The sequence below is a fragment of the Notamacropus eugenii genome, chromosome 6 (assembly GCF_028372415.1).
Source record: "Notamacropus eugenii isolate mMacEug1 chromosome 6, mMacEug1.pri_v2, whole genome shotgun sequence".
Taxonomy (NCBI): Eukaryota; Metazoa; Chordata; class Mammalia; order Diprotodontia; family Macropodidae; genus Notamacropus; species Notamacropus eugenii.
This window is the reverse complement of record NC_092877.1, coordinates 202,003,960-202,031,849: the sequence shown is the minus strand read 5'-3', so window position 1 is coordinate 202,031,849 and position 27,890 is coordinate 202,003,960. Positions and strand designations below refer to the sequence as shown.

Here is a 27,890-nt window from a genome sequence, read left to right as displayed (position 1 = left end):
TCCTTGGTCTTTTTTTCCCCACAGTGGTATAAGAAGCCAGATTACAATCTCTTCACTCCTTATATTCAGCATCGGAGGAAGAACCCAAATCAACCCTTTTATATTCTTCATCCTAAATTTATTTGGCAACTCTGGGACATAATCCAAGAGAACACTAAAGAGAAGATTCAACCAAATCCGCCATCTTCTGGTTTCATAGGTAGGTGTATGTATATTAAGAGTGACTGGAAAAAAGCAATGAGTTTGGCTGAAAGTTTTACTGACGGTGTTAGCATTCTTGTGGAAGAATGGCAAAAACCAAACATACTGTAGAGGTTCAGACGTTGTTCATTAAATTCTTTTGTCTGTCATGGTTTTTGTAGTACACGTTGTTACTAGTGTTATGTTAATCTCTGGTTGTTATTAGTGTCATATTAATCTCCACATAAAACGAATGCCAGCTTCTTAGTCAGCAAGACTGTTTGTACATGAACCCATGCTGATGTGGTTCTAGAAGAAATAAGTGCCTGGGGAATCCTTCCTAGAATTATAAATCTGGAGCTGATCAGGACTGTAAAGGTCAGCTCGTCCTACCTCATCATTTTATGGATAAGGAAACAAATACCCAGAGAGGTGAAGCAACAGAGCCCTGGGACCCTTGGCTCTCTATAGTTCAATCTTTTAGTCAGTGTCTTGGATAAAAGTATGTTTTTACCTTTGTAGATAATATGAACCTGGGATGGATAGCTAAGACTTTGAATGACCCAGTTAGAACCCCAACAGATGTCAACCAGCTAGAACAATGAATCAGATCTAATATGATAAAATTTAATAGCAATAAAAAATCCTACACTTGGACCAAAGAACAGTTGTACAACTTGAGAATGGGAGTAGGGAGAGATTTGGCTAAAGAAGTTTGTTAGGAAAAAAATCAAGAGATGATAGTGAATGGCAGTTATGAATCAGTGGTATGATGTTGGGGAAAAAATGCTTTAAGTTTCACTGAGTCATAGCATCCATGATTAAGGAGCTATAAGACCACTCTACTAGCCCACATCTAGAATAATGTGTTCTGTTCCAGGGATGAAAATTTAGGAAGGACATTGTTGTAGGGATAATTCTTTTTCATGTGAGGGCTAGACTAGCTGGCTGCTGGGATACAATCTAATTCAATTCAAATGCCATTCGATAAGCATCTATTCAATACTTATTATGGACAAGACATTGGGATACGAAGACAGAAAGGAACCCATCCTACCCCTTAGGAAATTTACATACTACAGAGGGGACCTAGCAGGTACACAGAAAGCAACTAAAGCTGAAAAGATCAGGAAAGGTTTTGGGTAAGGAGCAAGGAGAAGGGAGAGAGATTTAGAGAAATGATTTTGGTATGCCTTGAATTAGCAGTGTACAAAGCTGTTGGATTGAGGTGTGGGGCTTTGGGATACAATAGTAATATATTCTTTGATCTACAACTCAGGAAACAGTTAAGATATGAGTGCTTAATATTGTTTCAAACATCACTATTCCCCTTAGAAATGGAAGTCTGACACTTTGTCAGTTACTCATGTGAAATCCCAAGTTCTTCATCTCTTGTTCATTTGGAGAGAAAAAATCTTATTCATTTAAGAGAGAACATATAATAGAGTTTGCCAGGAAAGTATATACAGAATGGGATAATGCATAAGTAACATTATAGGATGTGACAGAAGTTTAATAAAGCTTTCTTTAGAAAATGGCCTTTTTTATGAATTCGTATGACTAATATTGAATTAGAACAAAACAATTTAAAATGCAAAGGGAGATTGTCAGATGTCCTTGTTATAAACCCATATACTCAATAGCTCTGGAAGACTTTCTCAGTATGTGAAGGTTGAAAGAAAATGTTCTGTAATTTCAAAAGTACCACAGCCATTTATGTCTTTAGTCCATTAACTCTGGAACTACCTAAAGCATCCAGGACAATGTACTAAACACGTGGGGATACATATTAAAAATTAAACAAGGTATCTTCCTTCTGAAGTACTTTACAAAATAGTAGATTTATCTTTCAGGAAAGAAATGAAAAGACAAAGTGTCCCAATTCTCTACTATTTCCTGGTCTCCATTGCTAGTGAGATTATGGTGAGAGTTCACAGAATTTTTAAAATCATGGATTTAGAGATGGAATGTACTATGAAAAACAGTTAGTCCAACCTTGTTTTTATGAAATGTATCTACTGTTAATTATATTTAAATGTGTCATTGAATTATAAGACATAAATGATTCAAGTAAGTTGCATTTAATACAACTCTTCCTTGACTTCTACACCTTTTGGATGCCTGCAGTGCCCTTTATAGACCTAGTCATACAGAAAGGACTTTAAAAATGACTTGCATTCTTGAATATTGCTCCTGTTTTGCATCTCATTCTATCTCTACTTACCCAGGACAGGGGGGAGGAAGGGGTGCAGACCCTGAGTTTGAGAAAATTATTTCAAACCAACTCTGCTGCTGTTATGACTTGTCAATTCATCTCCCGTCCTCATGTTCTTTTAAAATAACATTAATTAGATACTTAGTATATTTTGAAAGGAAAAAAATAAAGCTCTACTCCACTTAGACACTGACAGAAAGCTCATAGAATCCTAAGTTTAGAGTTGGAAGAGACCCTTAGAGGTCATTTAATGCAATCTGCTGATTTTACAGATGAGAAGACACAAGAAGTGACTTGCCTAAGGTCACACAGGTAGCAAGAGGGCAGCCAGGTGGTGCAGTGGATAGAGTACCAGTGCAGGCGTCAGGAGGACCTGAGTTCAAATCTCACCTCAGACACTTGACACTCACTAGCTGTGTGACTTTGGGCAAGTCACTTAGCCCCAATTACCTCATCATGGGTCATCTCCAGTCATCCTGATGAATATCTGGCCACCAGATTCAGATGTCCGTGGAGGAGAAGTGAAGCTGGTGACCTGCACAGCCCTCTCGCCCTCAAAACAAAGTGCAAGTCATGTCATTATTTCTCTGATGGCATGGTCTTCTTTGGCAATGAAGGATGAACACACACAGGAAGCAAATGTACTTCTTGACATATTTTGAAAGGGTATAAAATTCACTTAACTTTAGAAATTATGATCAAGTACATGGTCAAGGCAACATAGAACAACATCTCTTCCCATATCCCCTTCCATGTTCTCTTGATATTGTTTTGAAATTACTGATAGATTTTGTTTATATGCCCCTTTAATTTCTTTTTAAATTTTATTTTTTGCAATAACTTTTTTAATGTTCAGTTATCTGAATTTGACAAATACAAACATAAGTATTTCCTTATACAGAGAGAACATAAAAAGACAATTTTAAGTGAAACCACAAATCTTCACTAGGTATAGCCTATTTTATTGTTAAAATATATTATAAATTCAGCACATTAAATCTCAGTTCTGTTCTGCTTCTCCATGTCTTCCTCCAAATGTCCCTACCATTCCTTCCGTTCATTCTTTAGATGATTCATTGACATTTTTTCTTTTCTTTCAATTTGTTATTGCCATCACTGGTCTTCAGTTCCTACTCCCATTCCCTGTTTTCTTATGTTTTAAAGCCCTCCCTTGTTAAAAATGAACAACTCCACACATTGGTCATATCCTGCAATGTATGTCTCATTCTGTATATCTGCTCCATCTCTTTCCCAAGAGATGAAAGTCTACTTCGCCATTGGTCCTCTGGAGTTATGTTTGTTCATTGCATTAATCAGAATTCTTAAGTCTTTCAAAATTGCTTTTCTTTACAATGTTGTAATCACTGTTTAAATTGTTCTCTTGGTTCTGCACACTTCCATCTGCATAAGTTCATAAAAGTCTTCACAAGTTTTTCTGAAATCATTCCTTGAGTTATTTCTTATTGAGCAAAATAATTTTCCATTATATTCATAGTCTGTAATTTGTTCAGCTATTTCTTTACTGATGGGTGCCATCCAGCTTCTAATTTTTGTTGTGAAATGCTATGAATATTTTTATATTTCAGGTCTTTCCTCTCTTTCTTTGATCTTTTTAGGGCACATATCTAGGGTGATATTGCTGAGTGAAAGAGAATGATAACCTAGTGACCTTTTTGGGCAGAATGCCAAATTGCTTCCCTGAAATTAGGTTTGTTTTTTTTTCCCTCAGCTCTGCCAAATTAATTGTAATGAAGTAGGAACTCAGAGCTATTTTAATTTTAATTTTCCTCATTGTGATTTAGATCATTTATTCATATGATAATTGATAGCTTGTTATTTTCTTTTGAAAACTGCCTCTTTACATCTTTTGACCATAAATATATTGGAGAATGGCTAATCATCACTTCCAAATGCATTTCCCTCCCCTCCCAGAGAGCCTACCATTATAACAAAGGACAAAAAAAGATAGAGAGAGAAAAGACAGTTCAGCAAAACTCACCAACATATTAATAGAATTTGAGAGTGTATACAATGTCCCATGCCCATAGTCATTCCCTTCTACAAGGAAGGGAGGGAGGTACATTTTCTCTTTTATTCTTTGAGGCCATTCTCTTGATTTTCATGACTGGAGACAATGAAACTCTAAAGTGATTCCTTTAACCTCTTTTTTAGTTAAATGTGAATACATCACATTATAACCAACCTATGCTTAAGAAATCATACCACAAAGAAGCTGTGCCCTTCTGTGACCTTATTCATCCTTTTTCTTTCCCTGTACTGTCTTAAAATAAAGACCAACTTTTTTAACTGAAAGTTTTCCTTTGTACTGACCCTTCCTAGTTTAGTCAAGTCCATTGCTTTCCAAATCAATGCTGAATCATCTTTCTGTTTTTTCTCTCAGAAATTATTTGTTAAAGTTACAGTTCATTCATTTTGAATATCCTTTTCAACTCTTATTTCAGTTTCTATTACCCCTTTACTCTTCCTCAAAAATATGCTTAAAAATAGATGGAACTCATTGTTCAACTTATCTGATGTCCTTCTCTGGAAAATAACCTATCTTTACCTACATCTCAATTTATTTGACATCAAAAATGAAAATAAATCAATATGTGTCTTTCTTCTGTTACAAAAAAGAATCCTACAAATGTCCTTTCTGTGTTCTGAGGTCATGCTGAAAAAGATATTGATTTTTTGTCATTCAACATCCTCATTTTCAAGACATCCTTAATTCCAAAGTCAGTTACTGAGCAAGACTCAACCAAAAGGCCTTTTAGACAGATTAGTGTGCTTCAGAGGCTTCATCCTCTAAACTTTTTGCTCTAGCTAGTGTCTGAAGAAGATTTTTATCCTTAGAAATGAGGGCTATGGTAATTTTCTTTGGGCTTTGCTTCTCATAATTAATATAAGGTTCAGGCTTATAATAAGTCAATGTGAGCAAACTTCTTTCTAATTGTATGTGCATGCCTGTATGAGATAATTTATGAAATGTGAGTCTATTTATCTTTTCTAATACAGTACAAGAAGAACACTTCAGCCTTCCACACATCTTTGGCTCAAATTAGGTTTTTGTTCATTCATCTGTGTCTCCATTATATAGTCAGTTTTTGACTTACAAATTATATTTTCTCCTGAAAGTTGCTTCATATATCAGTTGTTTGGAATTTGGAAAAAAATTTCCCATCAAAGTAATACTATAAGTTATGACAAGATTAATAAGTAATTCCAAAAAACTTAATATGTTATATGCTAATAATTATAATAATAATCTGAGTTCTTCTGGAATTTGGGGCCATGGAATCATGAGGAAGAAGAGGGAAGTGGCTCCTGGAAGAGAAAATGTCTTTTCAGCATCCTGGGTAAAGGTGCAGGTCCCTACAAAATGTCAAAAAGGGAAAATATGTATTTAGCACTTTCAGTTCTCCTTTTGTATACTCTGTCTTCCAAATTCTAGCAGTCCCTTCTCAATTGACCCCTCTCTCAATTGTCCCCAACGTCCACATTCATGTTATCTTGAAAATCTCTAATTCAATCCTCTTTTCCTCCCATTTTGTCTCTTTCAAATGTTATCCATACATCTTTCCTTTACATACAAATTGCATTACTTCACTAGAATGTAAGTTTCTTGAAGGATGGATTCATTTTTTGTCTCTCTATTCATAGGACCTTGCACATTATAGACACCTAATAAATGTTTGATGAATTGAATTGAAATTCAGTTAATTAAACTCAGCCAAATATCAGAAGGAAAGCAAAAGAATCATTAAACTAAGGATTGTTTGAGTGATTGATATCCTTCATTTAATTACTACTACAGAAGTATTTATATTTTAGAAGAGTACAGTTTCAGCCTTTGTAGCTTAGTGAAATGGGGAAAAGAAAGGAATTATGTGCTAAGTTGAAGGCTGCCCTCTACTCCTCAACCCCGCACAAATACACAGACAGGTTATCTATCTACTTTTCACATAGTGAACACTTAATAAATGCCTGTTGATTCCTTTTCACAGTTTAGCATTATGGAATATTAGATTCAAAAGGGTTTTTAAAGTTATCCAAACTAACTTCCCAACCAATATAGGCATCACTTCAGTAAATATATTTGACAGGTAGTCCTCCAGCTTCTTCCATAGCTTCACTTCTCAACACAGTGGTTGTGCAAAAGCTTCGCTTGTTTTTTTAGAACTCCTTCTTCTATTTCTATCTTAACCACACTATCTACCTTTATATAAAAGATCACATCCATATTTCGCAGGTCTCCATATCTTTCAGAAAAGAGAGTTTGTAGCAAAGTACGGCACAAGTATGGGTGAGCCAGTACCCTGCAAGTGTAACATTTATTCATGAATTGGGAACCATTTTCATACACATATGAAGATGTATATATATATATATATATATATATATATATATATATATATATATATATACATATATATATATGTGTGTGTGTGTGTGTGTATACATTTCTGTATATATACATACATACATATGTATGTGTTAGAATTGTTCATCTTAGACGATAACCAAAGGAAAAGACAATGACATTTTAATTTCTTTTGTATAATGCCAAACATAACACCACATAGACCAAAGTACTTTTCTTCAAAAGAGTGAGCAAATGCTTTCAATATTTTTTTCTGCATAGTAGCATTTTTTACTTGGACTATTTTGTCCCACTGGAATCAGACCAGGAAAGAAATAGTTTGTCTATAGAATTTGCATGGTGTCATCCAAAAAAAAAAAATGACTCATTTAAGCTTATTAAGAATTGTTCCTTTGCTTTATGCACTCTACTAGGCCTCTTTTTGGAATGACTGGTTTTATTGATGACATAATCTTTTCTCCTGTCATCCTTACTTGGGTCTCCTGTCCTTTGACTTTTTGGCAGCATAAGGTAATTTGTGTTGTGTCTTTGGTTGAGGATAGAAAATAATTTATTTTAAAGCCCTTTTTTCAGATTTGATTTTGATAGTCAAATCTTTCTTAAGAAGGAGACTAAATTGACTGCTGATTCAGTTTGTCACTAACTACACTCCTTTAGTAAGTGATAGAAATCAAACCAGCCCCACCAATTTATATATTTAGATATTAGGTTCATTCTACATAATGTCTCCCCCATTATCTCCAATCTTGACTCTTTCCTATCAGTCAGTAAATCAATTAGCATTTATTAAGCACTTACTATGCACTATGCATTATACTGAGTGCTAGCAACATAAAGAAAAAGCTAAAACAGGTCTGGCTCTCAAGGAACTTATATTTTAATGGGGGAGACAGCATGTATGTACTAGGCAAATGCAAAACATAAACCAAGTAGATAGAAGCTATTTTTAATGGGGAAAGCATTACCAGCTAGAGGAAAGGTCTCCTGCAGAAGGTAGTTTGAAGTGAATTTTGAAGGAAGTCAAGGATTCTAAGAGATGGAAAAGAGGAGAGAGAATATTCTGGCTATAGGGTAGAGTTATTGCAGAGGTCATATGAAAATATCTACAAGAATAGATCTTCATTATTAGGTAGGTTGAATTGAAAATGGTTTCATATAATAGTTCTAGAATTCAGAGATTCTGTGATATCCTCTATGAAGGTACCACATTCTCTAGGAAACCTCTGAGTTTCCCAATTGTTAGCGCTCAGTCTGTCCTCAAATTACATGATTTTTATCATTCATTAATCATATTATTCTACTGTTTTTACATGTGTGTGTGTGTATGTGTGTGTGTATGTGTATGAATAGACAGGTACGTAGGTAGGTAGATAGATAAATATTATTTGCTGGTGAAAATGTAAGGCCCTTGTGGGCAAGAACTGGTATATATTCATTTTGCTTTGCCTATAGATGGTTGTTGAATATTAAACTTTAACGTCATTTAATACAGTCAGAAGAATACATACTTAAAAATGCAAGCCATATGATTTTATCTTTCCACTTTATTCCACATTATGGATTTTAATATTCTCATATATCACTTGAAACTCCAAACATTAAAACACTTTATAAGCCACTTAACATTTATATTTGTAGCTTTACAAAATACATCATAATTACGATGACTTGGTTAAAAGCATTTTGCGTTTTGAGGTAAGGGATGGATCTTGTATATGACTTGCAATCAAAGAATATAATACTCAATTAACCTGAAGCTTCCTTTCAAAGGCCTTTGCTATATTAATGTATGATTCTATTACATATTGGGAGAATTTAAAAAAAATATTCTACTAACAGTTTTCAATGAACCAAGTTAAAGTTGCATAATCAATCCTCTTTTAATTATACATATTTTTGGGTAAAGACATCAACTTTTCTTAGTACTTTGCCCTTGAAGAAATTCTGAAACACGACCTACCTCCTCTCCATTCTGTGTTTTTCAATGCTATGTAAAATAGATAAGAGGAAATAGTTCTTCCAAGGTATGATAGGATCATAGGATTTATAGCTGAAAGCAACCACAGAGGTCACTTAGGCTAACCTTCTCTTTTTTACAGATGAGGAAACCAAAGTCCAGAGAGGTTAATTACTTGTCCAAGGTCAAGCAGGTAGCAAGTGGCCAAACCAGGATATCAGCCTAGATCTTCATGACTCTAAATCTAGAGCTCTTTCAATATATGACATTAATTAGGACAGAATTTTCTTTGAGCTTCAGGCACATCCAAGATAATTATAGCACTATAGATAATTAGAGCGGACATCTCATTCAATCCACTCATTTGATAATGAAGAACCTTAGACCCAGAGATGTTCAGTAATTTGCCCAAGGTCATACAGATGGTATAGCAAGTCACAGAATTAGGATCTGAACCCAAATCTTCTGTGTCTAATGCCAGAAATCTTTCTACCACCCTGTTCTTCCTCATGCTGTATCAATCCCACTTATTCACACAAATATTTTGCGTTGTTCTTTTAGATACTCTCTATTTATTTCTATTTTGTCCTGCCTAGGACATGGGTTTATTTCCTTCTTGCTTCCTTCCTTTCTTCCTAGATTGTGAGCTTGTTGATAGCAGGGACTATTTTTTTAGACTTTCTTTGTATCTCCCATGCTTCTCACTGTGCCTGGCAAATGGCAGTAGACTTGATTTGAGAGCATTTCTGGATATTTATATTATGTTTGAATTTATATCTATAATATATATGACCAAAATGTATTCATCATAGCATAGCAGATCACATATATTCAACACTTTTTTTCATAGCTTCAGATAACCCTTTAAGTAATGTGCTGGCAGAAAGTGAGATAACTTTTACAACAGGAACAGACCTGTAAAATCACAGTTACACCTGCTGGTTAAATGGCTAAGGTATTACAGTCTGTGGAAGTAACACGTTTCTATACAATCCCAGTGAAATGGAGAACTGCTTTTCTTATAGTAAAGCCTCCAATTCAAACTCCACAAACTCAGAATGCTTAATCATTTTAACATGATTCAAAAGGTTACTCTTGCCCCATTTTTGTAGGTGTTGAGGGAGGCTTCTCAAAATAATTTAAATTTATAAGCAAGATTGAAAAGAAATTCTTTAGACCCTTCTAGAATAAATTATTTTCACACATTTTAGAAGCAGTCATTTTCATCTATTGAATTAATATCTAATTAGCACCAGTCCTATCTGAACATTTTAAACAGATCCCAAAGGAGCTCTCTGGCTTCCTTAAAGCAATTGTGTAATTCAGTTATGATTACCCGCCCATTAGTCTGAATTAGATTTAGTGATATTTGGACAGTTCAGGTCAAACAGTTTGCTGTAAACGTCTGAACAACTGATCTGAAAATGTTGGTATCAACCTGAATTGTCCAGATAATTCCCTCAGTTTTCCACTTCACTTTTTACAAGGGGACATAACTTCCTAGAAATATATTATATTTTAGTGTCTGGCTTTCTTGTACTATATGTAACCTCATGATACATTGATTTATTGTGTGTGCATGTATGCAAATATGTATATACATGCATATGTCTATATAAATATACTTGTATACGTCCATGTAAACACATGTGCACTTATATTTGCATTTTGTACTATATATGAACATATATGTGCACATACAACAGGTAATCTAAACATAGTTTAGTTCATAGAAATTGTGTGAGTGCATCTATTTGTGAATTTTAAGTGATCAATAAAAAATTAAGTAATAAGTCAAAGAAAATATTTTTAATGTCAGAAGGGAGCGAGATGTTTCACTTACCTTTTGAATTATCTTCCACTATTTTATGCTCTTTGATAAAAGCACCTTTTATACTCATTGTAAAACACTTTATTATAACTAGTCTAGATGCTTTTTTTTTTTAATTAGTCTGCTAAGAACAGGCATCATGCACTATTCACAAGACACATTTTGGCAAATGAAATCCTCTTGAGTCATTAAAATTGCCCAGAAGAAATTAACACATTTCTTTCTTTCAGTAGAATCTCTAGTATGGATTCATTCATACAAATTGGCTGCATTAGAAACTTAACATTAATTTAATTCTATTTAAAGGTTTTCAACAGCTTGCCAGATCCCCAAAGCATGACTCTACCCATTGGATCAATTTGAAACCATACCCAGAAACTTCTAAATTGTTCTATCTGCCAAAAGCCCTATTCAGCATCTAAAGGGCTTAGGCTTTTATCAGTATTGAAAACTTCAGGAAACTAAACTTGATTACTTGGTAAACAAAACATTTTCATAGAAGTTCGTTAAAGACTATTTTTCTCCTTAATCGAATAGCACAGTACAAAATGGCATCCATTTTCAAAATCATGGAGGACCTACTGGGAAGGAGAGAGGAAAACATCATTTGTATATTCAGATTTTGGGGGCATGAATAGATGCTGAACTGCTGTCTGTATCAAAAGCCTTCTGCTGGACAGATAGGAGAAAAATTATTTCATAATAGCCAGTTCTTCCATTTTGTATTTTTATGCTTATTCATTACCTTATCACTGCTAATTCCTATACCACCCTATTGGGGATCAGTCAGTATATATTTATCCCTTCTACATAGTAGCTTTCCCCATAACACTTTCAATATACAGTAGGTTGGTATAAGAAATTGCCACCAATCTGCAAGTGACTGCACTTCCACCACTCCCATCTCTAGGGGCATGGTTCTGCATGTTTACTACCTCCTCCAGCACTTTTAATTTTCATATTTATTTTGTATTTTTTTATTTCTTTTTCATATTTTTTACATAACATTGACCTACATACATCAAAATCCAAAATTTTATAATAAGGTACTGTAAACACTCCATAAAGTAAAAAGAAAAATTCAGACTTCTTATCCAGTATGAAGTGAGGGCCAAAAAATTATACAGATTTTCCAGATGGGGGTACCATGCCAGAACCCCATAATCCACCACCAAACAATGTGGAAGGAATAATTGTAGTTTATGATATTTATAGATGAGAAAATTCAAGTCTGTTGAGGTTCTTAATTTTCATAACACTGAGACAAAGACAAAGATTGTGTATTTTGTCATCAGCCTGCTTTTGATATTTTTTTCTCTAAAGTGTGATGTTTTTAAAGGCAGTGTTCTCCAGAAAAGCCATCCCTGACTTTAACTTAAAACTATAACTTTTCTAATGCCTCTTACACTCACCACTATACGCCATATGTCAAATCTCAGTGGAAAAGTTTAATTTTTAGATGTTTATGAAGCATTTTAGTTTCATTTTCATCTCTGGATTTCCATGTGATTGCTAAATATTCATAATTTCTTTCCATAAACATAAATTCATTTGATAGTAATTATTCCTACTATTTTTTTTCAATATGACAGAGCCTATCCAAAGCAAATTTATTTTCTTCAAGAAACACGGGATTTCTTCAAGTTTCTGTCCCCACACACAAAGTAATTCAGGGTTATAGCGATAGAAGGGATTTCAAAGGACCTATTATCCATCTCCCTTATTGTACATACAGATAAGGAAAATGTGACATCCGAGGAATTTAAATGACTTGGCCAAGGTCACCCAGGTAGTAAATGACATAACTAGGATTTGACCTCTGATCCTCTGATTTCAAATGTAGTTTTTGTTTCCCTGCACCTGTACCATGCTACCTCCAACACTGAATTTGCAGGTCTGAAGTAAAACAATACAATCAGCACTAGTTCTGAAACTTTCTTCTATAAGTCACAATGCCAAGTATGAGAAAAATACATTTTAGAATAAGTCTTGTTATTGTCTAGTCGTTTCAATCATATTTTCACAACCACATTTGGGGTTTTCTTACCAATGATACTGGCTTGGTTTGCTATTTTTTTCTCCTGCTCATTTTACAGATGAGAAAACTGAGGCAAACAAGATTAAGTGACCTCCACAGGGTCCCACAACTAGTAAGTGTCTGAGGCCAGATTTGAACTCAGGAAGCTGAGCCTCCCCAACTTCAGACCCAACACTCTATCCACTGAATCACCTAGCTGCCCAGACTAAGTCTGCCCAATCAATTTTGTGTCTTAATGGTTTGTAACTGATCCAAAGTTCACCTTAAGTGATATTTTTAGTTTGATTTTTTCCCCCTATGCACAATATCTAGCAAGTAGTGTAAGACAGTCTGTAAATAATTCTCTCATGGTATCATCTGTCTTGAATTATACATAGAACCTTCCAAAATTCCCTTAATTTACTATCATGCTTATATTAGGTGAGACCAAGCAGAGTAGTGGATAAAGAGCTAATCTTAGAATCAGGAAAACCTGTGTCTATATCCTTCTTTTGATACATACCCTCCATGTGAACCTGGATAAGCCATTTGACTTCTCATTAGCCCCCAGCAACTCTCTATGGCTGTAAGTTGCAGGCTAGTTGCTAAAAACTGTACTAGTAAAGGGAGTTTTCCCACTGAATTTCTTACATTGAAGAAATCTCAGGTCTGACAAACAAAACAATTCCCTTTTACTAAGCAAAAGACAGGTTGATATTTCTTCCCAGGCCCTCCAGAAAAAAAATTGCTCAGTGTTCTCAATGAGACCACCTTCTCTTCTCACTCGTTAATGACTGCTTCTGTGAGGGGCCCACCTGGAAGAGGTACGATGGTTAATTTCAGTTTGTGCAACTCAGAATCGCCTCCTGTGTTAATAGTCAAATCACCATGTTCCATTAAGCAGAATTCTAACAGAAAAAATTAGGAAACTCCCTGCTTCTTTGGGCCATTGCCACTTATTTTGACCTTTGTCTTGCCACTAGACTCCAATGATTCTGGAGGAAAGAGTGAGGCTGAAGACTTTGCACAGCTCAACCTCACTGAAATCCAATTCTTGCTCAAGTCAAGACATCGCCTCCATGATGTCATTGGTCGTCTTCAAAAACAAAAGACAAACAAGAACAGTAACTTCTTTAGAGACAAAATTTCACCTGTTCATCACAGGAGTAAACTCATCATCACTAATGAACAAAAATACTTGTATTTTTCAGTGATCTTTTAACCAAAAGAACAAAAACTGAAACAAACTTTTCCAGTTGAGAGAACAGCATGTGGGTTATCGATACTGTCAATATGAATTGAGGCTATTTGAATGGAGCAAGAGAAATAAATTATTCAGACAAAGGCTTCTCCTCCATCTTCTCTTGCGGGTGTCCTGAGGATGGGGCCACATTGGACTCTGGGCTCAGGAGGCACAGCTGCTTTTTGCTGACTTCAGGAAGGTCTTGAATGGCACATGGAACTTCCTTGTCCTTTCTTTGACCCAGTTGAATCACTGTCATCTTAGAAGGGCACAATGAAGCATCAGAGGCAGATGAAGCAGGTTGGCAGTGGAAGAGGATGAGGAAACACTTGTAAAACTGAAAGGAGAAGAAAAAAACACGGACAGAAATATAGGAAAAGATGAAATGCATAATGATTTGAACTGCTGCACTCTCTTTTATAATTCAATTCAATTCAGTACATATTAATTAGATGCCTACTATGTGCCAGACTCTGTACTAGGTTCTGTGGATAAAAGCAAAAACAAAACACGTGCCCCAAAGAACTTGTGTTCTTTGTGGGAAACAGCATGTACCTGCTAAGTATGTAAAAAGCTAATAAAAAGGAATTTCTAGCAGAGAGGGTGCTAGAAACTTGCTCTGGCAAGGGGCCAAGGAATAAGAAAAGACTTCCTAAAGGAAGACTAGGATTGTATGAGGCAGAGAGGAAGAGAGACTCATTCTAGGCATGGAGCATAGAGATAGCAGATGGAATTTCATGCATAGGAAGTAACAAGTCAGACAACCCAGAAAGGTAGATTGGGATTAGACTGTCAAGCTCTTTGTTAAAACCAAATGGAAATTTGTATTTTATCCTGGAAGCAATGGGGATTCACTGGACCTTCTTGAGCAAGGGAGTGATATGGTTAGATTTATGCTTTAGGAATATCAAATTGCTAGCTATTTAGAAGATGAATTGGAGAGGGAAGAGAATGAATCCAGGGTGACCAGTAAGAAGGCTATTACAACAGTCTAGACAAAAGGCGATGAAGACCTGAGCCAGAGTGGTGGGCATGTGAGTGACAGAAAGATAAATGTGAACTATCCTGTAGTGGTAGAATCAATAGCCATGTCTTAATCTTAGCTATAACACGATTTGTCTTGGGTCTAAGATTCCCATTTACTAGCATGGACCTCTCCTAGTATTTAATTGTAGAATCATACACCAGTTGCGTTTAAATCACATACTAGAAGTAATCATTGTGATAGTATTGAGGTGATGAAGTACTATTGAGAGCTGTACAGTGGAAAGACCAATGCCCTGAATTTAAATCCTGCCTCCCTCGCTTAATACCTGTGTGAACTTAATTCCTCTAATCTTATGTTACCTTATCTGTTACTATTAGGAGACTGGACTAGATGGTATGAGATGTCTTCCAGTTCTTTATTCATTATTATGTAAAAATGGATATCTTTTTATGATCCTAAGGTCACTTTCCCTCTATGGGCAACATTTTCCTCATTTGTAACATGAGGTATTTGCAGTAGATGACTTCTGGGGTCCTATGCAACTCTAAATCTCAGAATCTATTAGGCAATTCATCTTTCCAGACCTCAGTTTCCTCAACTGTAAAATGAAGAGATGGGAGCAAATAATCTCTTAAGTTACTTCCAGCTCTCAACCTCTGATCTGCTAGAAAGGGTTTCTTGCCAATCTTAAAATCCTTACCAACCCAAGCACCCCTAAATAAAAATGGATCTGATTATTTTCTTTCCCTTTCAGGAATACTTATCATGATGTCTCTGTGCAGAGAAGTGCACGTCTATGAATATATTCCATCTGTACGACAAACCGACCTCTGCCACTATCATGAACTATACTATGATGCAGCCTGCACTCTGGGGGCCTACCATCCCCTCCTCTATGAGAAGCTCCTGGTACAGAGGATGAACCAAGGCATCCGGGATGACCTGTACCGAAAGGGGAAAGTGATCCTACCAGGGTTTAGAGCTATCAGCTGCCCTGCACCTGATTAGTTTCCAAATTCTTAGAAAGAAAGAAAAAGAGAAAGGAAGGAAGGAGGGAAGGAAAGAAGGAAGGAAAAGAAAGGAGAAAAGAAAGAATAAAAAAAAGATTCGCCAGAAATGATGTGCAATAAGGTACTACTGTTGTACTCTACACAACAAAAGAATACTTGAAGATATATTTTAGACCAATATAGTCTTGAGTCTTTAAACTGTAATTTAGAAGTAGGCATGAGGAATCTTCCCTTCCTAAGCCATTGAATATTTATTACTGCTTTGCAAATAGTTAAAGAAATATATTAACAGTAAAGCTTAGGTCAAGAAAGGTACAAAATGGTGTAGCTAGAAAGAAAAATCAATGTATTTCTGTGGGTGTAACATGTCAGAAAATGTTTATCCTTTCCCAAACCACACATGCTCATTTTTAGGTTCATTTCAATCATATATTTTTTAAATATAACTGATATTGGGAAATGGTTATACACAGAAATTAATGATGTGAGACTTTTTAATATCATCAGTGGGGTTGCTTCCTCCAGTTACACAGATGCATACCTCATCCTGTGTTACTCTTACCCATTCTTTAAAAAAAAAATTCTCCATAGAGGATATATCCCTCTCTGGAGACCTTTATCATAATTTTTTTTTTCTTTTTGCTTTGTTATTAGCATCTTGTGAACAACAGGAAACTATTTTTTTCTCCAGGTAGCTCACCTTTTTACCCAGTCCTGGGTAATCTTCTATGTCATTTATTTAATACAGTTCATCATTAGGGACATTCTGTAACCTGCTTATATTCATGCCATGTTTTCAATTGCCTTTTGGTTTGTTGGTAATTTTCATTTTCCATGACATACATGCAATCCTTGGTGACTATTACTGGGAGAATATTGATCTTTAAGAAATAGGCTTGTGCAAGTGGCAAGCAGTTTGGGATCGGTTAGAGAATGTCTAATTTCTCAAATGCAAGCCAGCTTAATCTCTTCCTAATATACTCATTAATGTTCGTCTTAAACAACAGAATTCGACCACTACCACCCATAAATGATCACAAGGTCTTATGCATATAAACCTCAAGGAAACACAACACAATTATTCCATACATGCTTCCCCTTCTTTCTCCACCCCCCTCTCCCCAAAAAAGTCCTAGCTCTTTTTACCAATTATTGAATTCTCATTTAAGCAGATTTTTTCCCTTTAACTAGCAGAAGTAGTCATGTGTTATGTCAGGCATTCTCATGCCTCTACTAATCTCTGGTCCCTTTTATCACCCAGCTTTTTTTGCTCTGTGGCTACATAGTTGAATTTCTAAAACCAAGTAAAATAAACCTCAAAAAATATGAAATAAGGCAGGTCTCCAAAGCAACTTCTGTGCAAGAAAAAGTTAATATCCACTTTACTGTATGGAGTTTGTTTTATTGCAATATTTTCTTACAGGAATAGGAGAAATATCAAAGAATAAAATGTAGAAAAACCTAGTGGGATCTAAATACAATTGAATTACATATGGAAGTTGCTTCACTCAGACATATGTCTTAACTGCTATAACCAAGGTTCTGCTCTATAGATCATTTGCAGTTAGTTTTCCATGCTGACAATTATATTCAGACAGACAAGTGAAGAAGGCAATATTTGCTTTATTTCTTCACTTGGGCTGATAACCTCTGAGTCTGACCTATCTGTTGCATAGAGGGACTGGAGCACAGAGCAACTGTGTCATTTGCATATAAAGACTGTTCTCCACCTTAGTACTTAAAGTTCTCACAAGATTTTTGCCAGTCATTCCATGCTCCTAGCCAGCCTCCTGCGATATGCATTGACTTTCAACTGACTTTTCCTATAGGCTAATGTTAGGGAAGCCAGACTCAGTTTCAGTGGACACATTTTATTTCAACAACGTGACAGAGTCATTGAGTCAGATCTGAAACAATAAGAACACATTGTTCTTCCACAACAAAATAAATTCTTAAATTTGAACAGGGAAATTTTCATTTAAAGTGCCAGTAATTCATTTTGGGGATTCCCTCTCCACCACCCCCCCCCCATTCAAATGTGATCACCATTAAGGAACAGTTTTGTATAGTTATAGGAGTTCTGGTCTTGGAATGAAGAGGAATTTGTTCACAAATTCCATCTCCACCATTTACAGTTGGTCAGCCTAAGACAAACACTTCAGTCTAATAAACCTCACATTATTTACCCATAAATTGGAAGTATTAATAAAATACGTAGCTACCTCAGGGTATGCTCAGATAGGTTAATTATACAAGGTTCTGCAAAACTTTAAAGTGATTAGATCAATGTTATATATTATCATAACATAGAAAAAGATGATATGTTTCACTTAGGAAATAGCTACATCAGCTTTAGCAGGCAAATTTAAAGTCATGTGGGTAATACACCTTAAATAGCCTTATCCATTTGATAGCCTCATGTATCTGCAAATCATCCCTCAGATTTCACCTTAGCAGTGGTGGTAATTAGTTTAATTAAAAGCATTCTGTTGGGCAAGTGTCTGAGTTTCAGGTGAGTTGGTAGAAAGCATTCAGGCCTTTCATGGGATTGATTTGTCCATAGTATATCATAACTAAATTCAGCAAAAAGGATGATTAATGATAACACCTCTTTGCTTAGTGAAGTTATTCAGCAGAAAGCTAGCTGAGTAGCAGACTACCCCTGTTATTTACTAATTGCCTTTAATAAAATTTAAACCAACAAGTTTTGGGTCAGGGAGCGTTTTGGCTTAAAGGACACTGAGATTGAGGGGAGTAGGAAAATCTACTGCTATGGATTTTTTAAAAATTGACTTAAGCATAAGTACAATGGACTCATTTTGCACAGAGATATGACCATGGAGGTTCAGTGAACATAGTGGACACTCTAATCTAAGTGATGGCTGCATTTCCAGAGTGAAGGTGATTTATTTTGTTTTGTTTGGGCCATTTGGTATTCTTACATGTTCCTGTTTGTTAAATTAATCTCATTGATTTTGCCTTCTTACATTATGTTGCTCCTGGATTCTTATGGACATTTGTTTTTTTTTTGCCTAGAGCTATCATTTTATTAGTCTTGGGAACTTCTGGTTTGGAACTTTTTTTCCAATAATGTAAATCAACAACTCTATAACTTGAAGACTTAGAGAGTCACCTGTGGGCTGCCCATGTCGCCTGGCTAGTCTATGTCAGAGATAGGACTAACCTCTAAAGTTTTGACTAACCTCTAAATCACTATGCTACATTGCCTTAGTACAGTGCCTGGCACATGATAGGTGCAAATGCTTGTTGACTTGCCTCTTTTGGGCATCATGATTACCCAGGACAAACGTTTCATCAAGAAGAATTTGACTAAATAGATCAAATTCACATTCATAAGCCCCAAAGAGAATTTAGAAGTGTCACTTAATCTTAACATTTTTTTCATTAATTCTTCTTTAAAATTATCTTCTAAGTCATTGGAAAAAGGAAGAAAAAACACTCTGCAATATAACAAAGCATTTAATGTGAAATATTAGATTTTCAGGACATTTGATTTTAAAAACAGTTAGGAACCAATCTTTGTCGACCATTCCCAAAATATCCTGTGTATTTCAGTAGAAATTTGGCTGAATATGCTCAGATTTCAATTGTTGAATCATTCAGGTCTCCAGTGTATAGCCAAGTATGTCTGTATTAAACATAATGAGTAACTCTAGTATTACCCAGATTGGCAATTCTCCTTGTCTTTGCCACATGTTGAAGAAATCCATTTAGTACTTTTAATGAAAAGTTGCACAATATGGTCTTTCTACTTAGAGATGGACATAAGTACACGGTACTTATTTAATTCTTCTCTGGCACTGGCTCCCATGTTCCTTCCCCTTCAACAAAGGAAGCCGAGCCAGATCCCGTAATACTTTAATACTTTGCGATTTGTTTCCACTAAACAGCATACACTAGTCACACTGGCCAGAACTAGAGGAGAAACTGTAAAATTGTTAGCAATGTGGCTCTAGTTTATTTAACAAAAGCAGTACTCCCTTTCCCCACTCATATAGAAAAAAAAAACATATACATCTTCTTTACAATATTATCCTAAGACTTCAAAGAAAACAATGTCATAGGTCATATTAAATAGAAATTGAATGTTAATATCAAGAGTAAGTGTAAACCAAGTAGGTCTAAGTGTGACCACGTATCAGGAATACCCTCTTTGCCTTAAGATATCTAAATTATCCCAATAATTCTGGGGTTCTTAACCTTTTCTTATGTCATGAACCCTTTTGCAACCTGGTGAAAAACCTACAGTCCCCTTTTCAGAATGTTCTTAAATATATGAAACAAATAAAATACATAGCACTAAAAAGGAAACCAAAGGTTAATGAAAATTAAGAAATATTTCTTCCCCATCCAAGTTCAGAGACCCCAGTTTAAGTAACCCTTATTTTAAAAATAATAGAAAACAAGGTCAATTAGAATTTCAAGATACAATTTAGCTGAGCAGTGTTTATTAATTTCATCAGTTTGGCAAAACACAAAAGTATTTGTTATAATGTCAGCTAGATGGCACAATGGATAGTGTGCCAAGCCTGGAGTCAGGAAAACCCATCTTCCTGAGTTCAAATCTAGACTCAGACACTTATTATCTGTGTGACCTTGGGCAAGTCACTTAACCCTCTTTGCCTCAGTTTCCTCATCTATAAAATGAACTGGAGAAGGAAATGGCAAACCACTCCAGTATCTTTACCAAGAAAATCTAAATGGAGACAGAAAGGGTCAGGCACAACTGAAACAACTGAATAGCAACTGATCTAATACTCTAACAATCTGACTAATATTTGAGGTACTCATCATGTTCAATATTTGCTCATCATTTTTACACTTTAAGAATGACTTTTCTCTTACTGTTCTTACCACCCAAAAGACTTTGTAAATTTGGATTGTCCTAGTGATGGTTCTTTGTAGCCAAATCATCTAGCCAGACTTTCTGGATTATAGCCCTTCCAAAAACAGAAAACCAAACTCTCATAGAATTAAGTAAACAAACCCTCAGTCTTTTTTTTTTTTTTAACGTAATGTATTTCAACAAAATCTAATTTTCCTGCTGGCATGCTGCTTCTTTTCAATGCCATTCATGTCAATAAAAAAAAATACTTCCCCTACACATCAAGGAAGTATTTTGCTATAGCAGATTTCCTTCTTCTATTAAAATGCCCTCTTTTGGTTTGATATCATGCGTGAGCATGGGCAGCAAAAACAAATGTTATGTGAAATGCAAGGAAGGTTAGATAGTAATCTTATGTAGACTGATCCATTAAGACAAGTTCTTGAATTATATAGAATTTAAAACATTGTTTTGTGATGAGCCTTCATTTGGATGCGCTTATGGAAGAATTTATGTATGTTACACATAATGTAGTTCCATCAAAAACTCACATTACTTTTAAAACTTTCATATGGATTTCACATACTACAAATGTACAAAAGCCCCCTGGTTTACATACAAAGAAGATTCTTGGTGTTTCCATTTTGACTGCAGTACAGAAACTATAAGACTGAAATGAGGAGAGGGATAGGTAAATATGTAAGCATATGTATTGGTTTGAACCTGTGATTTGAGTTGCTTGGAGTACTCAGAGAGTGTGGTCTCCCAGCAATTCGGTGTCAGAAGGAGGACTCAAACCCAGATCTTTTTTACTTTAAGATTGCTGCTTTGCCAAGTTGCCTCCTGCCTTTGATCTATTAGTTCAGATTGCTTGATTAAGTGAAATTCTTATTTTCTGATATTTGTGGATGGTTTCCTGATGGTTGCATGATTAATCAAGGCAGCTACATTGAGTAAATAATGTGCCAGAGCTGGTATGTGTTTTCTATATTCTGCATGTATCCATTGTGAAGTCATGCAGGTTTTCTAATATTGCCACTCAAGCATTAGCCTATAGGTAAATGAAGGTATTTTTCTGTAAGTTCAAGAAGATAAAGTCTCTTAATTATTTTGTCAACTGTGTCAAACCTTTTAATAAAAAAACAGTCTGACACATACCTCTTTAGGCTTTGGTTGGTGGGATCTAAATATCACCTTGGATATTTCTGTCATTCTATAAAAATGTGAATGTAGATATAGTTGTATGACTGTGTACACACATATCTACACACTTTTTATATTGCCTTCTTTTCTCTTCCGTAGATCTACTTCTGAAATCCTTTTACACTAAGAATTTCCATTCACACTGATTCCAGTTACAAAAAAAAGAATCAAATTATAATTGTCATTCATTTGTTGGGATTTTTTTGAAGGGGGGAGGGAGAAGTGATATGAATTTTGGTGATGATGGAGCAATCTGGATAGAAACGTTTCAACAGCAGCTTTAAAGTGTATAATTAGTATTTAAATGCTAACCACTGTAATGAGTGTTTAAATGCCTTGTCAGACATCAGGTTACTCTATTTTAATCCTTAAAACAGGATGCCTTTTTGTAAGCTAATGGGATGGAATTGGTTACATGAAAAAAATTTATCTCTACAGATATCAGTTCAAACAAAAAAAGGTTCCTGATAGGTTAGTTGTATAAAAACTTTACATCCATTACCACATCTCACATCTTGTTTTGTTCTATCACATCAATTCTTCAGATAGAAGCCAGTGTACTTTTTTAACAGCTTTGAGGGTTTTTTTGTATGATGATTTTTTAAATGAAATGTGTACTCTCCAAACTAATTAAAGCTTGAGGTTTTCCAAGAGTCACATTTTAACAGTGTTTGTATACATTTTAACTCTTTGATATTTTCTATTTTGGTTTTGTATATTTTTAAGTATGCACAGTGTACAGATTTTTTCTTGTAAATAAAACATGTTTTCATTTGTCTAGGAGTACAGATCTCTTCTTTAATTTGTGGTGTCAAATATATATGTTAATGCAGCAACAACAACCAAGAAAAGGTTTTTTATCTATTCACCCCAAAATATCTTGATTAGAGGAAGGCAAAAAAGAAAGAAAAGTTAATTCTTGGAGAATCCTTAGCAGTCGCACCTTCAAGGAGTAGAGAGAGAATAGGAAAGGTAGAAAGGTATTGGACTAGGTCAGGATTGAAACAATTTTTCTGGAAATGGTCAATGTAGAAATTACTTTTACTTGACTGTACATATTTGTCAAGGTGTTTTTATTTTTCTTGCTTTCTCAATGAGTAGACGGTAGGGGGAAAGAATAAACTTAAAATAAAATTGAATTAAAAGATAGAGAAATCAGAGAAGTTGGCTTCATTCCAAGAGTTCTTTGGAAGATATTAGAGCTTTAAGTAGTCTATGAAGAAAAATTCCTAAAATTCATGTAGTGAAAAACCTGAAACTGAATATCAAAATACCTCATAGTTGAAGCTGAAATAGGAGATTTTTTGTTTTAGTTTTTGGGTAATTAACATGTGCAGGAGAGTCCTTGAAAGGCAAAATCAAGCAGGAAAAAGCTTGGGGGAAATGGGAGGCAATAGTGGTGGAAAATGTTTTAACATATTTTTACTAGCCAAGAACCTAGACTGAGTTAGTTACAAATGGACTCCATTCCATACCAAATTATGAAGTTATTGTACTTGACTGAGTTTTATTGAGATTTTGCAATGGAAATAAATCACAAGAGGGAAGACCACTGACATTCAAATGACCTAGAAACATTCCAAAAATCAAATTAGCTTTGCTATTTTAACACTTTGAGTGAGGAAAATCCATTAATTAAACTCATATGGAAAAAAAAAATTGTCATTTATGTTTTCCAGGTTAGCATGTGAAATTCTTGAGGGGGAGCCTTGAGAATTTTTGATATGATAACTTATGTGAACAGTTGGGGAATGCTAGGGACATAAATCATTCTTGACAGATGTGCTAAATTAGAGAACATTTCTGAAAACTTCAAATTATCTTCACTTTTCTTTCCCCTCCCCCACATATGATTGCATTCTTCAAGATAATTAAAATGAAGATGACCCAGTTCAACTCTCTGGGAGTGAGAGATGCCATAAGTGAAAAACACACATCAACACTCAAAATACCAAAGGACAGTTGATATGCCACTCTATAGGTGAATAACCTCTTTATCTCTGAGCATCACCAGAGGTGTTTAAAAGGTCTACAGGAACCACTGTCAGGCAGAAAGAGAGATGGAAAGGGGAAAGGGAACAAAAGGAGAATTGACAAAAATGGAAGAAATTTTTTTTAAAAAATGAAAATGGGCAAAGGAAATGATGTCCATGATACTTCTAGACCTCATACACCCTGATTTCTAGGCACATCAAAACTTGATGAAGGTACCAAGTTCAAGAAACTCTCAAGATCAGTATTTCTGGAATGAATGTACAATTGAGTTGGGCCAATGATAGTGTTTCAATGAAGATTTTTAAATCATTTGGTTAGTTATTGTTTTGCCAGGAGACATTACTTTTGATGAAAGGATCTAAATTTATTTGTATGAATTTTTTGAATTTATGCTCTGGAATTCAGTCTAGTTGTAAAGCAAGGGTATAGGAAGACTAATATCAAAGGACTGAGAGCTGGAAAAACATGTTGGAAACAATATAATTCAACTCTCTTACTTTATAGATGAAACTGAGGTCCAGAGAAAAGCAACTTTTCCAAATCTCATGTGTTCTTGTAATACACACACACACACACACACACATGCACACATGTGTCTTGTTCATAGGTGTTAAGTCACGGTGACTATACACCACAGGATCATAGGTGCAGAGCTGGAAAGGACCTTAGAGGTGAGAGCTTTGTTTTACAGATGAAGAAACCAAGAGCAAGGAATTTTCAGTGACTAAGGTCATACATATGGTAAATGGCAAAGCCAGGATTTGAACCCAGAATCTATGACTCCAGAATCAATCCCTTTCCCATAGCAACACACTTCCTCCTCTGACAAAATCCAGTTCTACTTCCATTACACTGTCGCCTCTCTAGCTGTTTTTCTCATTCTTGTTCTCATTCTTGCTTTGATATCACCTACTTTGAAATCTGCAGATGCCAGGACCCAGAACTTATCTGATTTGAAGATAAACCTGAGTTAATGGGATCTGGTCAAATTTGACATGTCACCTTCCACAAAATGGCTGCACCTCTTTCTCTTCAATATTTATTCTGTCCTCTTCTACCTTCCAACTCAGATTCCCTTTACTTTCCTGGGGAGGACAATGCATTCTGTGATATGACCCTGATCCCTTTATCATTCATTTAGCTCACTGGCAATGTTTCCCTATCCCTCTACCCTAACAAATGTCTCAAGGTTTTGTGGAACTAAAACCATAGGTCATAGATTTAGTGCTAGACATAACCTTGGAGTTTATCTACTTCAATTCCTAACAATGAGGAAACAGACTCAGGTAAGTTAAGAGATTTTCCAAAGTTTGTACAAGGGGGTGGCAGAACTAGGGTTTGCATTCTTTATGAGTTTTCCAGTCCAAAAATACCATCAGGGTGAAAGAACACAATGGGAGGGGTAAAAACAAAATATTTTCAACAAAATTTGGATTATATAGAGGATTGAAAAGTATTCTAAGCAAATTAATCTTTTTTTAAAGAAATTTCTTAGAGGACTCTTGAAAAGAATGAAAGGGATTGATGTACTTTCACAATCCATCTTCTTGTGTAAACAGCAAAGGTTGTATCTTACAGAATTTTCAACCATTAAAGCTTTCTTTTCATTTACTAAAAATAGTGATTTTGTTCAGAAAAAATTTCCTTTTAAAATTACCATGTACAAAAAAAAAGTATTAGGGTTTGATCCCAGGTCCTCTGATGACAAGTTGAGTGCTTTCCACAATAAGATACTACCAACTATGAAAAGTAGTTCCTCTTAAAAAATATCAAGGGAGATAATAGTAAGTCATACTTATATTTAAATATTTAAAAATCTACAATTTTGTCATCATAGGTAATTCCTCCAATGCAGATTCAAATCCCATTATTAATAATATCCTTGGTAACTCTCAGAACTTAAGAGGAAAATTATAGCCAAAAACAATTCACCATTGGACCATAGATTTAGAGCTTAAAGAGATCTTGTCCAGATTGCTCATTTTACACATGAGAAAACTGAGGCCCAGAGAAGTGAAGTGGTTCACCTAAAGTGATAAAGGTCAGGTAGGGCATAAAAGAAAGCACTCTCCCTAGGACATTCCTGGCTACCATGCCCCCAGTGTAGTAGAGGGAAAGAGAAATTGCAGAGCAAAGACTGGGACTCCAAAGCCAATAGCTTTGCCAACTCCCACTTTACCTCATTTTCAACCTTATAAGAAGGATCTCTCAATTACCTTTTTTGACCATTCTATAAAGTGTTGCACACACACACACGTGTGTATATATGTATGTATACAAATTTCAGTTCAGTTCCAAATTCTTTCTCTCCCTCCAATCTCTCCCACACCCATTGAGAGGGCAAGAAATACTATGCCCACATAAAGTCATACAAAACTAAGAAAAAAGAAAGGAAGGAAGGAAGGAAGGAAGGAAGGAAGGAAGGAAGGAAGGAAGGAAGGAAGGAAGGAAGGAAGGAAAGAAGAAAAAGAAAGAGAGGGAAAGAAAAAGTAGAGGAAAGGAAAGAAAAGAAGGGAGGGAAGAAGGAAGGAAATAAAGAAGAAAAATAAAAGAAAATATGCTTCAGTCTGCACTCCAATCATCAGTTTTCCATCAGTGTATGGTTAGCAATCTTGATCATGAATCCTTTGGGATTATGGTGGGGATCATTGTGTTGACTACCTTTACTAAGTCTTTCACAATTGATTGTCTTTACAATATTACTGTTGCTATGTGGATCAGAGATTCCCAAACTTATTTGACCTACTGCCCCCTTAAAAAGAAAATTACTTAGTACAGCCCTAGAAATCTACTTTCTTTAACCCTTTAATAATTTTTCAAAAATTTGTGTAATTTCCATATATATATTGCATACATGTATATAAGTGCATCTTAAATTTAATAATTTATTTTACATTTTTGAATCTTTTCCTGCATTGAAATTTTGATGAAGCAATACTTCATCCTGTAACCATATAGTATCATAGTGTAAACAAGTCATTACATATATTCCTGCTGATGCATTCAGGACTTCCCAACAATACACTACACACTTGCCTGACAATACTTGCTTGTTAAGACCTGTCAGCAGACTTGACCACTGATTCATTATAACTTCCATTTTGTATGTTTCTTTGGAAAATAGCATAATCACTATGACTTTAACTCTGTTACACAACAGATGAAACATGTATGAACAGTTCTGCAAAATTTTCTTATCTTCTTTTCTTTCCTTATGCTTCTACCACTCCTTTATTTTTAATCAATGCTCCCCTCCTGATTGCACCAGAGCTTACTACTGCCCTCCTGGGTCATTCCAGCACCCCTCTCTAGGGGTGATATCAATTGAGGATAAAGCTGTCTTGCTAATAATTAGAGCTGCATAAACATGAACTTTTGAAGATTACTCTTCTGGTTCTGCCCACTTCAGTTTGTATCAGTTCATATAAGTCTTCCTAGCCTGTATTCTGAAACTATCACCTTCACCATATCTTATAACACAATAGTATTCTTTCACATTCATATATCATAATTTGTTCAGTCACTCTTCAATTAATGTATATTACCTCAATTTCTAATTCTTTAGCTCCACAAAAAGACCTGCTATAAATGTCTTTGTATGTATGGGTCCTTTTCCTTTTTTCTTTCATCTCCTTAAGGTATGGATGTAATAATAGCATTACTGTGTCAAAAAGTATGCACAGTTTTGCAGCGCTTTTGATTTGGTTCCAAATTGTTTTCCAGGATGGTTGAACAATTTCATAACTCTAACAATACTTATTTTCTCACATCCCCTCCAGCATTTGTGATTTTTTCTTTTCTGTCATCTTAGCCAATCTGCTGGAAATTTGCATTTCTCTAATTATTAGTGACTTTGAGTATTTTTTCTTAAGACTATTAATAGCTTTTATTTCTTCTTCTGAAAACTTCCTGTTCATATCCTTTGACCATTTATCAACTGAGGAATAATTCCCAACTTTTTTTATAAATTTGACTCTGTTCTTCTAGTATTTAAGGAATGAGTCCCTTATTGGAAAAACAG

General features: G+C 35.2%; 2 protein-coding genes across 10 annotated transcripts in view; one reads left to right on the top strand and one right to left on the bottom strand.

Moving 5' to 3' along the window:
- Window positions 1-27,890, top strand: part of ST6GAL2 (ST6 beta-galactoside alpha-2,6-sialyltransferase 2) — a 172,098-nt gene that overhangs the window by 90,963 nt on the left and 53,245 nt on the right. For 6 of the 9 annotated variants that reach the window (XM_072621783.1, XM_072621787.1, XM_072621784.1 and 3 more), the window contains exons 5-6: window positions 25-199; window positions 15,570-22,657. In XM_072621783.1, the coding sequence (XP_072477884.1) occupies window positions 25-199; window positions 15,570-15,823 (429 nt within the window). In that variant the 3' untranslated portion in view covers window positions 15,824-22,657. Of the gene's footprint in view, window positions 1-24; window positions 200-15,569; window positions 22,658-27,890 lie in introns of those variants that run through there. The other 3 variants (XR_011969848.1, XM_072621786.1, XM_072621785.1) reach the window with 1 other exon arrangement.
- The window catches only part of LOC140512596 (vertebrate ancient opsin-like), a 276,386-nt gene continuing 255,932 nt past the window's right edge, over window positions 7,437-27,890 (bottom strand). The window contains exon 5 of the mRNA XM_072621791.1: window positions 7,437-14,164. Within this exon, the coding sequence (XP_072477892.1) occupies window positions 13,916-14,164 (249 nt within the window). The 3' untranslated portion in view covers window positions 7,437-13,915. The remainder of the gene's footprint in view (window positions 14,165-27,890) is intronic.